Below are 17,432 nucleotides of genomic sequence, written 5' to 3'. Positions count from 1 at the left end.
AATGAAGCCTTTGTTCAAATATTCCGTCAATTGTTTTCCCACCTCCTGTGCCTCGGAGTGGCTTAATCTATAAGCAAGTTTGCTTATAGGTTTTGATCTTGGCATAACTTCGATGCCTTGGTCTACTTCTCTAGATGGTGGGTAAGCCATCTGGCAAATCATCAAGAAAGACATCCTGAAATTCCTCTAATAAATTCATTAAAGTATCTATGTACTTTTTCTTTAATGTGTCTTTCACCTTGGATTTTTTCTTGTTTGAATCGCATGCATGCCAAACAGGGTTTTCAAACTGTGGGTCTCGTCCAAGACTATTTTGTTTTCCTTGTTTGTCTACGTAAACATCATTTATAGTTTCATCTATGGAAACAGAATTTAAAAGAGGGTAACAAGCATATACCTCTGCTATCTGGCCTCTCCAGACCGCTGTGCACAGCTCCATGGTGGAGGAATAAGTGGTGTGAGGGGGATAGTACGGTTGCCTGCAGGGTAATGACTCTACCTCCATGCTCAAAACGTAGTGTATTATGTAGGTAACTCCGAGCTAGCCAAGCCATATAGCCACTCCCTGCCTAGATATATGTTTGCTCTGGCTAAGTGCATGACCTAAAAGTCAAGCGGAGCCTTGTAGTCCTGCATAGATAATGGGACCCCCAATGCTACGGTATTTCATACCATTTTGTCATACCCGTTGGCTAGGCCAACAGTATACTCATGATCGCTCTGGGTTTTAGTCAACCCCAACTTCTTGACTAACGAGTAGTTCAAGAAGTTGTGGCTAGCTCCATCATCGATAAAAACTGTGACTCTATGGCCACCTATGGTGCCATACATGCACACCATGTCATGCGGACCTACAGTAGGCTGCCACATCGCTGGTGTCACCGAACAAGCGTGATGCTCATCACAATGACACACTGTCACCTCTCTTAACTCTGCGGAACTGAGAGGGAGTCTCTGCACTGTATGCAATTGCCTAGAGGATTTACCATCTCTTTTGGGCTCGTTGTTGCCGCTCGTGCTAGCTTTAAGCTTTGGACACTCAGCCTTCGTGTGCCCTACATCGTTGCAATTAAAGCAACGATTTTTCTTTCGCACTTTAATATACTCCTCTTGTTTTTGGACTTCACTGTCACTTTTCTTCCTGGATGGTCGCCTTTTTTTAGACCAATGACCACCCTGTCCTCCCTGGTCCATCCTATCCCCCTGCTTATCACTGCAGAACCCTTTTCTTTTAAGGCCTGATCTGATACCAATGTTAGATCACCGTAGCACCACTACGGGTGCTACCATAGGAGGGGACGTCACCACCCAGCCCACAGAGGAAGAATGAGGATTGCCCCTCATCCCCCAGGCTATATAGTGTGTGGCCTGCCGTCCACACTAGCCTGGCAGCCCATGACTCCGTATGGGCATCCTCTCCCATTGAACCCCAGATGGCCACGTCCTCGGCGCTCCGGCCGAGGCGTTGACGCTAAAGCCCCCGTCTGGCCATCCGGTCTGCCGTTGGTCTCACAGGCGTTACAACCTACATGACAGTGGATGAGCATGGATAAATGGAGGTTTAGGGCATCTTGGTGGATAGGGTATTATGCTTGAACCTCATATCATGATGCCCAAAGATTAGGCCTTTGGTTGATAAAAACGTCAGCCAAGGTGAGGTTTTTGTAGGTATTGAATTGGAGTCGAAGCAAGATATGGTATGGGGAAACTCATTGGAGGTACTTGCAAGGTTGAGGGTTCTCTAGGCAATGGGTCATACCATGGGCTACCCACCATGGTCCATCCATCCAAATATGTACCTAGAGGGTTGGCGTTGATAAGGTTGGGTGTAGGCAAATGTGTTTATGCGTGCCATGAGATGTGAGAAGTGAAAAAATTGTGATGCCCATGTGGTGAAATGCAAGTGACGTGCATGCACTTGTATGGGTGTACTCTAACACAAGGACTTCTCCAATACAACTACTTTCTTTGACTATTTTTGTACTTTCTTTGACATTTACTTGACATCCCTTTTCTTGGGAAGTCAAGATTAATGGCTTGTTAGAGGTATGCCTTTGTGCATGGTGGTGCCCACAGCTACAACAAGGGAGCTAGGTGGCATCTGTGGCTCAAGGGATTCGGCAGTGTCAAGCACTTGGGATAAAGGTAGGGTGGATTGAATGGGTGGGGCAAAGGCGAGGCACAGAAGGGTCGTGCTAATTGTAGGAAGGTCCATGTGCGATGGGTTATAGCTTGGGCTTGCCATGGTCCCGCCATCTAGAAATGTACCCGATGATGAGGCTTGCCATGGTTCCCCATCTAGAAATGTACCCGATGATGAGGCTTGATGGAAGTTTGTGAAGGAAATAGTGCCTACATGCATCGCTTGATGGGGGTCCATGAAGAAATAGTGCCTATGTGTCTATTACATGCAAAGCTCATGGATATATTAGAGGTGGTATATGTAGGGGGATTGGGCAAAATGTGGGCCCATGCAGAAGCTTCTTCTGGTGAAAACTCCAACACAATACTTTATTTAACACTTATTTGAAATAGTGCCTATGTGTTTATTACATGCAAAGCTCATGGATATATTAGAGGTGGTGTATGTAGGGGGATTGGGCAAAATGTGGGCCCATGCAGAAGCTTCTTCTGGTGAAAACTCCAACACAGTACTTTCTTTAACACTTATTTGACTACTTTCTTTGACTCTTACACATAATTTGAGATAGGGAGTTGGTGGTGGATGTGTAATGAGACTGGCCAATAAGACGTGTGTGACAAAGGTTGGGGTGTCCATGAGGATGGTAGAAGTGAGGACACCCTATCTAGCAGGGACATGGGTAAGCCCGCAAATGATGAATGACTTGCCAGACATGTCTGAATGGATCTGGTGTTGAGCCTTGTTGTGAAATGTTGGTTGGCTATATGGTCCACTTTTGCTAGAACCATGGCGAGGTCAGTAGGTGAGACAGAAAGGAAGCATTACAGGGTGTCCATAGCTTCAAGGTGGAATTGTGGAATGCAAAAGGTTGCCGACCTTAGGCATGCAACATTGCTTTGACCTTTTGGACATCTCTACCTCACATGATAAACATGAATGTAGGCCAGTTTGGTGCCTAGGAGGGAGATGCAAAAAAATGGGGTGGATTGAATTATCGCTAAGTGTGAAAACCTTTGTTTGGGTGCATGGATTTGATGGTTTCATAGAACACGATTAGGATGCTCCTTTAATTAGGCAAGATGGAGGATTCACCAATGGCATCTTCACAAAGTCCCAATGTGCTTAGCACGCAGATGGAAAGCTAGTAGTCCTTATGAGTGTGTAGATGAAGGGACACAAAAATCCTCCATCAATCTTCTCAGCCATACACATTCAACTATCACAATGAATGCTACTCTGTATTCACCTTCATAAGATGAGGTTTCCACAATTGGTTGTTTCTTGCTTAGCCAAGATATGCATGAACTGCCAAGAAATAATCAATTTCCAGATGTGGACTACTATCATGTATCATAATCGCCGGCCCAATCAGAATCACCGAAGGCCTGTAGTTCAAAATCACCCCCCTTGGCATAAAATAATCCAAGATCTCAAGAGTGCCTTGCAAGAAATATACATTTAACTACCAATCAATGTATGAAATTTAAAAGTTATGACATATCATATACTAAATATATGGCCGTGAGTTGCACAAATAGATTAGCCATCCATAAGTGGTTATGTCAAATGATTAATCGGCATCTTGTAGACTAAGCTTTACACTAGGTTCCATTGATCATAAGTGGCTATGTTGAGAGATTCATCACGACATCCTATAGACTAAGCTTTACACCAGGTTCCATTGGTGTGGAAATTGGTTTGTCACTTTTCCATGCTGAACCTCTTATATAGTGCCTTGATGTACTTGGATGACTTAATGACTATACCATCATCTTGTTGTAAAAACTACATACCTAAATAGTAGTGCAAAAGAGCAAGACCTGACATCTCAAAATTTGAGGCAAGGTTAGCCTTGAAGGCTATAATGAAATCCTCATTAACATGTCATCTCTATAAAGAATGACAATAAACAAATCCTACTTGTTGTATCTAGTCAAATATTCATGAATCTTCTAGTACTATACTCTGGGAGCTTGTTTCAAACCATATAAAGCTTGCATAACTTCTATTCTTGACCAGGGCAAATCTAGCTCATTGACTCACATAAACTTCTTCCGACAAGTCACCATTCAAGAACACTATTTTGATGTCCAATTGGTGCACTTTCCATCTATGATGGGCTGCCAAAGCAATAACACATTGGGTAGTGGTCATACGGGAAGTGGAACCAAACATTTCATCAGAATTAATCCATTTTTCTACTGGGCATAACCTTTTGCAAACAAGTTTGGCCTTGACTCTGTCAAATGAGCCATCTTCCTTTCGCTTGCCTTTGAAACCCACTTAGTACCAATAGCTTTCTTATCAAGTGGTAGATCTTTTAAATCCTAAGTACCATTTTTTCTAAATGGAATGAACTTCATCTTACATGGCTTTCACCCGATTTGGATCTTCTTGAGCCTCTTTAAATATTCAAGTTCATCTACCACGTTTATCTACATCATGTAGGGAACTAGGAAATGCAAACTCAGCAATATCTATTGAAGAAGTAGTTCGAGCACTGGATCTAGTTCTACTATGCGACAATTTGCTATCCTACAAGGTGCTTCTAACCCATATAGGCATAAGCCATTAATTATTGATCTTCCAACATTTACTGCATCATCAAGCTAATCTAAAGTTGGTGCATCGAGTCCTTGAACATTCCCCCCTTGCAACAAACAAGGATTACTAGGCAAAATCTAATGAGAATCTAAAGTTGGTGCATCGAGTCCTTGAACATTCCCCCCTTGCAACAAACAAGGATTACTAGGCAAAATCTAATGAGAATCAACAGATACTTGCATAGTTAATAACCCATCAAACATGTTTGAAGATTTGGCATAGGCATGCTTATTGAATTGAAGAGACAATAATCTTTGCTTTCAGCACTATAACCAATAAAGATGCATTTCATTGCCTTGTCATTCAGCTTAGTTCTAGCTTTTGGGCTTAGTCTGTCTTTGTGCTGGCACATGTGCATATGCCAAACAACCAAAAACATGCATGTGTTATACCTTAGGTTTTTTATTGAACCAAGCCTCATAAGGAGTGATAGTCTTCAAAGCTTTAGTGGGGCCCCTATTCTAGCATATAAGTAGCACTAAGAACTACTTCCATCCAAAAACGTATGTGGAAACCTTTTAGCATGCATCTAACCATCTCCATGAGAATTCTCTTCATGAAGGTGTTGCTCCAAAATCAAAGAGGAAAGAGATGGAAATACCCTTACCTGTGTATCATTGCCTTGCTTGCCTTGTTCTTATCTCTTTATTCTTGCCTCCTTGGCTATCACACAAACTAGAGCTCTGATACCATAAAGAGAATGTGGGGGAGAGGGAGAGCTTGCAAGCAAACACACACACACACACACACACACACACACAAGAGAGAGCAAGACCCAAGAGAGATGGATGGCTAAATTTTCCTCCATCTTCTTCTCTTCTCTACAACTATAAACTAAAGAGATAACAGTACAAGGGAAACTAAAGAGCTAAGAGATGGATGGATGGTTGAATTTTCTTCTATCTTCTTCTATTCTCTACAACTATAAACTAAAGGGATAAGAGTACATACTATAAGGGAATCTAAAGAGATAAGAGTACATACTATAAGGAAAAGTACAATTCTATTATAACATACAATGGTCGATCTATAGTATGAACCCGACTATATGAGCTTGCAATTATAACTATGCCACACTCTAGTAATCCAAATATGGCTATCACATAGCTTGTCGTCCACTAGCGACGTATCAACAATAATCTCACCAACTATGTCAATGACATAAGTGCAAAAGCTATCATCCTGTGGTGGCGGGCCATCATGTCGGCACCACTAGTTGAGCTCGATATCTTAACACGGAGCTAGGCTCTTCTCTCTCAAAGAGTGACTCTGATGTGTGCTAAGATCCATGAGGTAAAGTCCTAGGTAGTGCTGATAAAAAGTCATAATCCTGGACAATGGATTGAACTTTTCTTGGAAAAGGCAATAGAATGTCTCCATATCTCTTTAGCCACTCTTAAGTGGTGGGATAAGACTCAAATTTTCCCAATCACAATCTGGACATGTGCTTGTGTAAGTATCCCAAACGAATCTTCCCGTTGTGACCATCTATGTAGAACTGCGTCTTTGTGGGTAGCTTCGGGGTAGGGGTTGGGGGGAGGGGCAAGTTATGTGGTCTGGGTGTGAAGGCTAAGGAGATCGAACACGATGTTCTGATTAGTATTCTGATGGGTTAGGAGGAGGGAAGAGGCATCTAAACTATACTAAAATGATGATAGATGATCCATCTAGAGTTCTTGCATGAGAAACCAACTAGTGACCCTAGCATAGCATGATTGATCATGCCAGCTATCGGGAGCAAGCAAGCCTCGGTAACCTGTGGTGGCTCTTGAGGTGTGAAGGCGATGTATCTATTGTGACCATTTGGAAAAGTGCATCTACCACTAGGGGACAACCTCTCCATCCTCCTCCCATGTATCCTTCCCCCCACCGGTAAGAGAGAGAGAGAGAGAGAGAGAGAGAGAGAGAGAGAGAGAGAGAGAGAGAGAGAGAGAGAGAGAGAGAGAGGATTTTTTGAAGGTTACATCAAGCCAAGTTTCAACTAAGGCCATATTCACATTTAAAAAAGGTATAATCACTTAAGGGGGATGAAGCTCATTTCATTCCAAAGCCCAAAATTGGTTTTTTTATGTCTTCCTTTGCAAGTTAAAGACGTGAAATATTCAAAGAAACCAAACTTCATTAGTGATATTGATTGAAGCATCATTGAATTTAAATATACAACTAGGGCCTTGGCCATTTCATATGGTAGTCCTAGATATGGAAAAGAAAATTCATGTTTATATGATGTTGATTGGAATATGGACAAGAAAATTCATGTTTTATATGATGTTGATTGGAATATGTTTCATGCTAAGATTCATGGTTTGGGGAGGCTCTGGCTCTTTAGATTGTTTAAAGCTCGCCTCCTTTTGCTAAAACAATATCATGTAGAAAATCGCATACCATATTAGAGCAATATCAACACATGCCCATGTACGTGTATACATTTTTTTTGCCCAAAATAATATATTCATTTGTTAGGAATAACTATTGCATTTGTGTGAGTCTATTTGGACTCTGTTGATTGGAATTTCAAAATAAGCTCATTACATGATAATGAAGAGAGAGAGAGAGAGAGAGAGAGAGAGAGCGCGAGAGGGAGCGAGAGGTGATGTGGAGAGCGAATTACTAGAGGACCTCGAGTATGAAACCGAGGACGCCCGCCCCCTTATGTTCAAATGGGCCGGCCCTCACCATGAGTATGAAACAGGAGCGGAGCATTTGGTTTTCAAAAGCTTTGGAGGGAGGGAGCCAAGACAACAAGCGCCTTCCACCAGCATGGATACCTGCCATCTGAAGGTACTTCTCTCTCTCCCTCCCAAAAGTTCCTCTGAAAATCTCAGCGATGGAAGATTTTCTGAGGAGTGATGAATTCTTCGAACCCTAAAATCTCACCCTGTCATCCGCTGTCGCAATTTTAGATGACATTCTCAGTGTTTTCATTATCAATACCCTAATCATGCCTCTAAGCACAAAACCCCCCTTCCCCCCATTTCTCTCACTCACACACACACACACACACACACACATCCCCGTGCGTGCACACAAAAAAACACTTGCACACATGTGCACGCACGCACACAGCATGGATGCATGTTTGATACTATTTGGCTCCAGACAGATTAGGTTTGTGTTGGTCACTTGTGAACCCTATTTGATAAAGGGGCAAAGTACCCATTGACAGTGACGACCAGGGCTGTGCATGCGCAGATTAAGATTCACAGTCTTGACGACAGAATTAGTGCCTGGAGGCATTGGCCCATGAGAATAAACATACTGGGAACATAAGAGCTACTGATTGGACGACCAGTATTGGGCAAAATCAGCATACAGAAGTGTAGAGGAAGTAGGTCAGTTTGTAGGCTTTACACAGGTCATATGCAGCCCTGGCCTATGACTGTCTCAAGTCTTCTTGCTGCTTAGAACAGTTAAGTGCTCTCGCTTCCGCCACCCCATTCTTCATCATTCTTTACTTAAGCCCATATCTCATCAGCAGAAGTAGTTTCAGCCCTTATCTGCACATCAAAACAGCCCAAGAATCTGCAACAAAGTGAAGGGTTGTGTATGGTTCTGCCCAAAATGGTTCAAAGGAACAAATAATGGATTTGATCAAGCTCCTTGATAAAGATGGTATGAAAGGACCTTGTATAAGCCAGCTTGTATGAAATCTTTGAGTGTTTCATGGAATTCGACTTATAGATGCTGTAAATTGATGCTGATTGGTGTGCTTGAAAGTGGTGAATACCGAATGACTTTCTTATGTGTTTGCTTTTGTTTCATTTTGGGAGGGGAAAGGGATTGGTGTGCTTGAAAGTGGTGAATACGGAATGACTTTCTTATGTGTTTGCTTTTGTTTTATTTTGGGAGGGGGAAGGGATTGGTGGAGTGGGCTCAAAGTTTTTTCATTATTTGTAACATAGGGAAATCCAGAGTGATATATGCTGGATGATTAAACCTGCATTCTACAGAATTTATAGCCCTGATACACAGATTTTTCTCTGGAAATTAAAAAAACTGAGAGCTGATCTTTTAGAAGCTTTACTTTTCTCCATGAAGAATTATTGATGTGGGTCAAAAGGCTAAGTCTCTTTTTAGAGCACCTCACCCAAGCGTCTCACCATACACCGAATTGAGCAAGGTTGTAACACAAATCTGGAACAGGTGCATGTAAATTTGTTGGTAGTGAATGCACCCAAATGTTGAGAGAGGTCCTCTAGGTCTAAGCACCTAACTTGACGAAAGTTTTTCCTGTATAATTATACTATAGGAGCTAGAAAATGCTGCAGTCATGCACACGTATATCATCAATACCCTAGTCATGTACAGAGCCATGTCTCCACACCCCCGCCCCCCACCCACCTTCCCTCTCCAACACACACACACACACACACACACACAATCATGGATGCATGTGTGATACTACTTGGGTATTGGTGGGTATTGAGAAAGATTAGGCTTGGTTTGGCCTTTTGTGAGCCCTATTTAATAAAGAAACAGAGGACCGAGTGAGAATGATGATTGGGGTTGCACTTAGGTAGATTAAGATGCACGAGATGAAAGATTTAGTGTCTGAAGGCATTGGTGTATGGGGATGAACAGACTGGGAATATAAGAGCTATTATGGCTGGGGATTGGACAATTGGGATTGTGTAAAATCAGCATGGAGAAGTGTGCAGGAGATGGGCCAGTTTGGAAGATTAAGACAGCCCATATGCAGCCATGGTGCAGCCCTGGCCTATAACTGTTTCAAGTCTACTTGCTGTCTACAATGAGTCAATGTTCAATTTACCAATCGCTCCCCGCCTCCCATTCTTCATGCTGCTTTACTGGAGCCCACATCCCATCAGAAGATGTGGTTTCAGCCCTTATCTGAATGGCAAAACAGCCACAGATTCTGCAGCAACCTGAAGCTCAGCAAAGTCCAGCTTTTGAAGTTGTTGAAGGGAAGAATGAGTGGCTGCTCCATTTTTGGCCTGATTTTCACAGAGTGCACAGTGAGGAAACAGATTCCAGATTTTAGCCAGTATTTTGCTTCATCTTCATATCAGGAAAGGCAAATACCAGCATGGCAGATCTGGAGAGCTAGATGCACAGAGGCTATTGAGGGTGTCCAGATTTTTGGGTCTCAGTGCATTAGTACTATATGGGGTAGTGCATTAGTACTATATGGGGTGATATCATCCATACTCTTATGGCTACTTGGGCTCGCATTCAGGGGCCCTCTCGTTCTGTGGAGGCGAAGCATGTGATATTTATGCGGGAGTGGGACCATGTCATCTTCTTTTCCTCTAGTACCACAGGTCTTACATGGCATCATGATGCTCCTCAGTGGTTGAAATCACCTTACATATTGGCGTGATTCTATTCTTTTCTGGCTTATAGTTGTGATTGTTGTATGTTTTTTTCATACTTAATAGAAGTCTCTTTTTGAAAAAAGAAAAGAAAAGGCAAATACTTGAAGGGGAGGGGATTGGGCTGGTACAGGTGTTCTATGTGGTTGATTTGTGAATGTCTGAGTTTTATCACTGCAAATAGTCATTAAATGGTGATTACTTCCTTGATGAAGGTTGTATGCAAGAACTATGTGAACACCACCTTGTATGGAATGTTTGAATGCTTGGTCACATCAGGGCTTTGTATGAGGTCTACATGTTGTTCACATCTAAAACCAGTTTTGGAGGTACTTGCAAGGCCCAGGGTTGCTGTTAAGTGTTGAATGCAACTCATGCTTCAGTATGCCAAACAGATGCTTGTGTATGCCAAGGAATATTGATCATCTTTGACAGAAGCTTTGCTTTCTTTCTCAAAGATGTCTTACTATCTTACCTTCTATAAACTCAGTTCCTGTGAGTGCAGCTTATCATGTAAACATGTCTGCACCTGCAGGTGAATTTTCGGTGTGTCATGCTACTTTGCTGTTATTTTTTTAAAACAAGTGTTGCCTTTTCTCTCACTGCTCCTTCAAAGCCATACTAGACTTTGAAATGTGATTTATATATAGAGACTTACATCTAAAGAGTCATCTTGAATGGTAAGCAGCGCAGTTGATACTTATCTTCTTGCAAGGAACCTGATTTTTGATATTTAGAACAGAGTTCACATGCTCTTGGAACAAAGGGCTTGTTCTTTTTTTTCCCCATAGCTTCCACGTAAAAATATTCTACATTTTTCTCCTTCCTTCTTTTTACAAGCGCTGGCGGAACCTCTGTTTGCAGAAATGGCTGAACATGGCAGTCCTAGATCTGCAAGAGTCCAAGCAAACTGGAGCAGTGGCATTGGAACAGGCAAGGATACTTTTGGAAGAGAAAGAGCTTTTAAAGGAGAAGCTGAAAATACACCATGACTTGTGGGACTTGGAGAAGAAGCAATTGGAAGAAGCTTTGACGCTCGTAAGACACATGCAACATTCCTAAGCTTTTTACTTTTGAGTTTTTTTTAGAAAGGGTCATATAGCTACTTGGAGTTGAGTGAAAGTCATGGTATAAATTGGGTGTGAGTCATGGTATAAATTGGGTGTTTTTTTGACAAGCTGCACATGAGGAAGAGCAACCCATATGTCTTGACCTTGCACCTCTCCACCTCTCTGCCGGCCTGCTATCTTCTCCTCTTTCTGGCCACTTTTCCCCTTCTCCTTCTGCCTGCTGACATTCCCCCTCTTTTCTGTGTATTTCCCTACTGCCTGCCCGCCATTCATCTCGCCCCCCGCCTCTCTGTTTGCCCACCACCTTCTCTGCCTCTCGCCTTCTTCTCCCCTCTCCTGCGTAGATAAGCCCTTCCTCCTGCCTCTCCCGCTTCTTTGCCTGCGTCAACATATGATAAACTTTTTTTGTGTTAAAGTCGGCCGCCCTCCCTTTGATTGGCATTGTGGATTCTGCCCAAGTTAATCATCCTCCACCCCCATCGGCTGGGAGAACAGTCCTTTTCTTTGAAGACAAGCTTACAACCTTACAGGCAGATTTTGATGACGAAATCAAGACCACACTCATTGGAAATATTTTCGGGTCTCATTCTTCCTGCTCTCTGGCTAGGGATGGGATCCTAGCGGCACTTCATACAGAGCTTGCCTCACACTTTATTGATGCCTGCTTGCTTGGAAGGGGCTTCTTCCAAGCAGATTTCAATTCGGCGGAGGCAACCTTACAGACTCTTGAGAGCAGCCTGTTTCCTCATGGCTCGAGGAAACTATTCTTGTTTCGACTCCGTTGGAACTTTGACCCGGTGCTAGAGGATTGTGTGATCTTCCTCAGGTTCCTGGGGCTCCCACAGATCTATTGGAACTTTTTGGCTTCCATGGGGTCAGCCTTTGGACAGGTTCTAGAAATCAGTGCCCTTCTAGAGACACCTTCTACGGCTGCCAGCAGCTGTTACGGCTAGTGTTGATGGGTTACCACAAACCATGATACTTGTCATTGACCTTGTCCCGAATCCCAAAGCAGCCATTACATCAGCGATGTAATCCCATTGCACTATATCAAATGCCTTCGTCACATCCACCTGTATGATTAGCACATCTTGTTTTGTATATTTGGCATATTCCATAGCGATATAGGCATTAGCAATATTATCTGTTATTTGCCTTCTTGGCACAAAACCATATTGTTTAGGATGCAATCCATCATACAAAACACCCTTCAGGCGGTTGGCTATCATTTTGATGGCTAGCTTATATATCACAAGCATTAAAATGATTGGGTGCCATTCATTCAACGTTTCACACAAATTCCTTTTTAGGAGCCAATGTAACCAACCCTTCTTGCCACGATGCTGGCAATTCACTGCTCACCCATGCAGCATTAATCATATACAGAATTGGGTTCTTTAGATTCTCCCAACGTCAGGCTGTCCCATCTAGGATGTTGAAAAATCCGAGCAAAATGTTGCACATGTGTATGCCAGCTCAGCTTTTGTGCTCACTCAATGACCATTAGCTTTTTTAGTTTGAGCAATCTTTTGCCTTCGTCTATCTGCATGTAGACTTTTGAAGAAGGCTTGGAAGAGCAACCTTTTGTAGTATGCCCTTACTTGCCATTTTTGTATCTTCCTTTGCTCATCCAGAGTAATACAAGTTTTGGCCTTACACAATACCATCTGCTCGGCATTTGATAATGCATGACAATGGCACAATGGCTAAGTTCTGTCAGAATAGTGCGAATTTTGAGCCTACATCGCCGTTGCAGAGGCCAAATTTGCACTGTTCTAGCATAGCTTTCTCAGTCTCTCGAGGAGCATTTCTGATGCCTTAGGTGACAAACTGGCACATGATAGACACTCCATGTTAAACAAACATGATGACACCGAGACATTGTAAGAGAAACTTAAAATTTTAATTATCAGAAGGTTACAAATGAAAGCCAGATAGGCTTGTTACAAAGGGGGGTTTGAAACAAAAGAGTTGCTTCAAAAAGAAGGTTAACATCTAAGATCTCTAGATCGTGTCTCGCTCGCCCTCGAATGCGCTGAGCTAGTTGCATGTCCTTGGCAGATATGCTAATCCTCTTTGCATGTATTGCAAGGAGGTTGGTGTCTTCAAAAAGCGTTCCCCTGATAAAACTTGATTTCTTGTAGAGCCCTATGTCCTTGGCGCATCCTTCTCCTTGATGCAGCTCTCTGTGTTGTGTTAGTGCGTTGGCAAGGTTGGGACTTCCTTGGCTTGAAGAGCTTGACCATTGGAGTATAATACTCCTCGCCTAATAAGGCGATAGGCCAACATTAAAGCACATTATAGACTTGTATTGCCATTTATTGTAGGCTTTTTTTTAAATAAATAAATCTATTTCTTTTGATCTTCGCTCCTGAACTATAATTTGTCTTGCATCCTTTCGACAAAGGGGTAAAAGCTATGTCCTAGAGGTCAACACACACATGACCAGGTGTCAAACATTAAGATGGTTTGACCCTAGACCTAAGATAATCGTATTCCAAGGTTAACTAAAGACGTCATGTATTCTCAGGAATATATCCAATAAGGTTAAGCTCATTAATGATTTACACTAGCACGTCAAGCAATTCAAAAACTAAGTAGTATATTGACAATTTTCATGTAGTCATGCATTATAGTTCATGCAATTAATTGAACAGAAAAAACGAAAGAGAGTGGGTATGGAAGAATTACACCTGTATTTTGGAGATCTCCTTGATGCGATGAGAGAATTGCCCGCAATTTGATGAGATATTTATGTATGAGCGTTGCGGCTATCTCAGGACTTGAAAGCGAACCCACCTCAAACTTTTTAACCTGTACAATCAACTAACAAGCACTATACCTCGAGAGGCACATCAGTGTGAAAAATTAACGACTCGTTTAAGTCCAAACTAGAAAAAACTTGAAAACACTAACCTACCTACCAGTCACCACACTACTACTGAGGATATAGTAAGAGGATGTTGTAGAGTCTTGGCTCTAGCCCTAAGGCTAAGCCTCTATCCGCATCATCCAAATAAATAAAGTCAACCTCAGTAGTGCCATGAGTTTCATCCGTCCATTCATCATTGTCAGATATTTCCTTTTTATTTTCCCATCCACATAAACTCATCAAGAATGTAACCATGCGAGGATAGTCATCTTGTAGAAAAGGAAAGCATTGGGCTAATGGAGATATATCCTCTACGGAGTAGGGGTCAGTTATGGTCAATAGGCGAATTAGCCATTCTAATTCCTCAACATTTTCCTCTCTAGCTAGTACATCTATATGATCCCATTCAGTTTCAATTATAGGATAGCACATGTGGAATATCTGAGAAAGTACAGATGATACCTCTCACCAAAGGTAGGAGTGGATGAAGTGTATGATGATCGGGCATCTGCCATATCTGCAAACACAGATATAGCATCAGTAGGGTTATGACAGGTCAATCTAGTTCTTGATTGTATACGGATATTTCTCTTATTTTTGTGCTCTTGCTCTTTTTACTATTTTTTATTTTTCTTTTCTTTGTTTTTTTTAAAAAAAATGTATGAAGCTATATATATACATCTCCTTGAATTTGGCAATTACATGGTCAGGGGAGAAGGTTAAGGAGGAAGCATTAGAATGTCGAGCGTGAGTACATGCTCCCCCTTTCCTTGGGTAGATGATATTATTTGCAATGATGTTGCAGCCTCTTGGAACTAATTTGTCCAGCGGGTCTTAGGTTGTGATGTGGACAGATAGCTTTTTATGATCCTTGTGGCCACATCCAATTGCAGAGATGGTAGTGCACGCTCCCATTGACGAATGGAGGAAATGGTTTCCGACGATACTATTACAAGAGGAGACGTAGACTCATCGGTTTTTTGTTGGGTGTTGGCAAGAGTAGGTGTAGAGCATGTAGAAACTTCTATATGAGTGTGTGCTTGGCATGAGGAGCTAGAAGCTTCATGTGGCTCCCCCCTTCTTGAGCTAGGTGGTAATGATCGATATCGTTTGGGAATCCAAACTAACTCTGGAAGAAGTGGTGCGGAGCACTCTGTTACCTTTCCCTTACCACGGTCTTGAATTGTCATTGGGGTGGCAACAATTGGTTTGCAAGGTTTTACAGGTGATGTAGAGGGATTCAGCTTATGTTTAGGGACCCAAATCTGGTCATTCCCCTCGTAGTACCCTTGGGCTACTAATAATTTTTTAGAGATCCATCGCGATGTTACATTGCTCTTTCTCGGGTGGTTAGCTGCTTTCCTTTTACGAGGCTTCTTGGTGGTTGAACGAGATTGAGCAGGGGAAGTAGCTATTATAACGAAGCTTTTGGGACCCATTTGTATGTGTTTTTTGGCATAGTAAGCGGGGCTTTAGAGACCACCCTGCATGTTTTCACTCTTGGCGTTGAAGCGTTAGAGGGGTGGCAAAAAATCAAAGATGGTTTTGCCATTGGACTTTGTGATTTTTCATTATCTAACATTTGAGTGGATGACTTAGGTGCGGGATTTTGAGCGGTCAGCAGACCTAGTGTTGGTTCTTGCGTTGTGATTCGTCTGGTTGCCCAATCGATATTGCACTTGGTAGCCATCATTCATTTGCGTCCTAAGTTTACAGTCCCTTCCATGGTACCCGCAGGTATAACCAAAAAGCTTTGAATTACGGTCCCCTTGTCATAGGCAACCGGAGTGTGCAAAACTCCTGAGACAGGGGTTTTTTTCTTGTTGATTCCTTGAACTTGGATAGCACTCTCGGATAAAGGTGGTTTTCTAAGTTGACACTGAAAGAGTGCACAGAGCGGAAGCAGAGTGGCACTAGAATGTGCTGAACAGAGAGTGCAAGAGAGAGAGAGATATGGAGCAAACTATGCTGAATATACTGAACCAAAACAGTCCCAAGCAAGAGACAGTGATAGTCTCATAAGTGAGGGAGCAAATAACTACAAGACTCTATGAAAAATGAGAGGCCAGCACCCACTATTTATAGTGGGGAAGAGCTGGCCGACTGGAGCATGAAAACAGGCCGACTGGAGCTGTTGGACATGGCTCCCTAGAAAAATGCCAGAAAGGCTGGGAAAAATCCCAGAAAAATACTAAAAAAGGGGTGGCCAGCCCACAAACAAGGGCCATGCAAAAGGGGACCAAATGGGCACCATACAGAGCAGAAACTGGGGATGAAAGTGCTAACACCCCCTCTCAGCACCAGATGCTGAACAAACTCCGAGAAGCCGAAGATGAGGAGCCAAGGAAGCCTGAGAAACCGGCTTGGTGAACAAATCTGCAGCATTCTCCGCGGAAGGACAATACTCCAAACGCAAATCTCCAGCAAGAACCCGTTCACGAACATAGTGATACTGAATCTCAATGTGTTTCGTACGAGCATGAAACACAGGGTTCTTGGCGATGGCGATGCAACTCTGATTGTCACACCAAAGAAGAGTAGATCCGGTAGGAGGACAGCCAAGCTCCTCCAATAATCTCCGCAACCATATCGCCTCACATGCAGCATAGCAAACTGCACGGTACTCCGCCTCGGTAGAGGAAAGCGCCACAGTAGGCTGCTTTTTACTGCTCCAAGAAATGGCTCCAGACCCAAGTGAAAAAACACAACCAGTGGTCGAACGCCGTGTATCTGGATCTCCAGCCCAGTCTGAGTCAGACCATCCAACAAGAGTGCGTCCTTGGCCATAAAAGATGCCAAAATCCAGAGTGCCACGTAAGTACCGAAGAACTCTGAGAGCACACCGCCAATGCTGCTGACGGGGTTTGGATGAGAAGGAACTCAATAAACTGACTGCGAAGCATATGTCCAATCGGGAGTAGGTCAACCATACCAAACAACCGACGAGAACCCGATACTGGCCCTGATCAGTCCCTGGAGAAGCATCAAGTGAAGAAAGCTTCTCACCAATATCCAAAGGAGAAGATACTGGTTTGCACCCAGTCATCTGAAATCTGTCGAGAATCTCCCGAGTGTACTTCTGCTGAGAGAAGAAAATGCCCTTCGAGGTCTGCCAAATCTCAAAGCCAAGAAAATAGTGCAAGAGGCCCAGATCCGTCATCTCAAACTCTGTCTCCAAAGCATCCATAACAGAACGGATCCGCACAGAATAAGAACCTGTAAAGATGAGGTCATCAACATAGACCACAATGATAACAATCAACCCCCTCTCAAGGAGGATATAAAGGTTCGAATCTGCATGAGAGCGGCGCAGGCCGAGCTTCTGAAAGAACTCATCAATCCGCTGGTACCAAGCCCGCGGAGCCTGCTTTAGACCATATAAAGCCTTCTTCAGCCGGTACACATGATCC

General features: G+C 42.9%; 1 protein-coding gene across 3 annotated transcripts in view; it reads left to right on the top strand.

Annotated features, from left to right (window-relative positions):
* Positions 1–7,370: 7,370 nt before the first annotated feature.
* The window catches only part of LOC147612346 (cytomatrix protein-like protein), a 29,159-nt gene continuing 19,097 nt past the window's right edge, over positions 7,371–17,432 (top strand). Inside the window, exons 1-2 of one of the 3 annotated variants that reach the window (XM_086782960.1) lie at positions 7,371–7,528; positions 10,945–11,118. In XM_086782960.1, the coding sequence (XP_086639086.1) occupies positions 7,400–7,528; positions 10,945–11,118 (303 nt within the window). In that variant the 5' untranslated portion in view covers positions 7,371–7,399. Of the gene's footprint in view, positions 7,529–8,031; positions 8,360–10,944; positions 11,119–17,432 lie in introns of those variants that run through there. The other 2 variants (XM_086782959.1, XM_086782961.1) reach the window with 2 other exon arrangements.

Source organism: Cibotium barometz, chromosome 45 (genome assembly GCF_041138505.1).
Source record: "Cibotium barometz isolate CiBa-2024 chromosome 45, ASM4113850v1, whole genome shotgun sequence".
Classification (NCBI taxonomy): domain Eukaryota; kingdom Viridiplantae; phylum Streptophyta; class Polypodiopsida; order Cyatheales; family Cibotiaceae; genus Cibotium; species Cibotium barometz.
The sequence above is the reverse complement of the archived record's forward strand: the minus strand, read 5'-3'. Positions and strand labels throughout refer to the sequence as shown.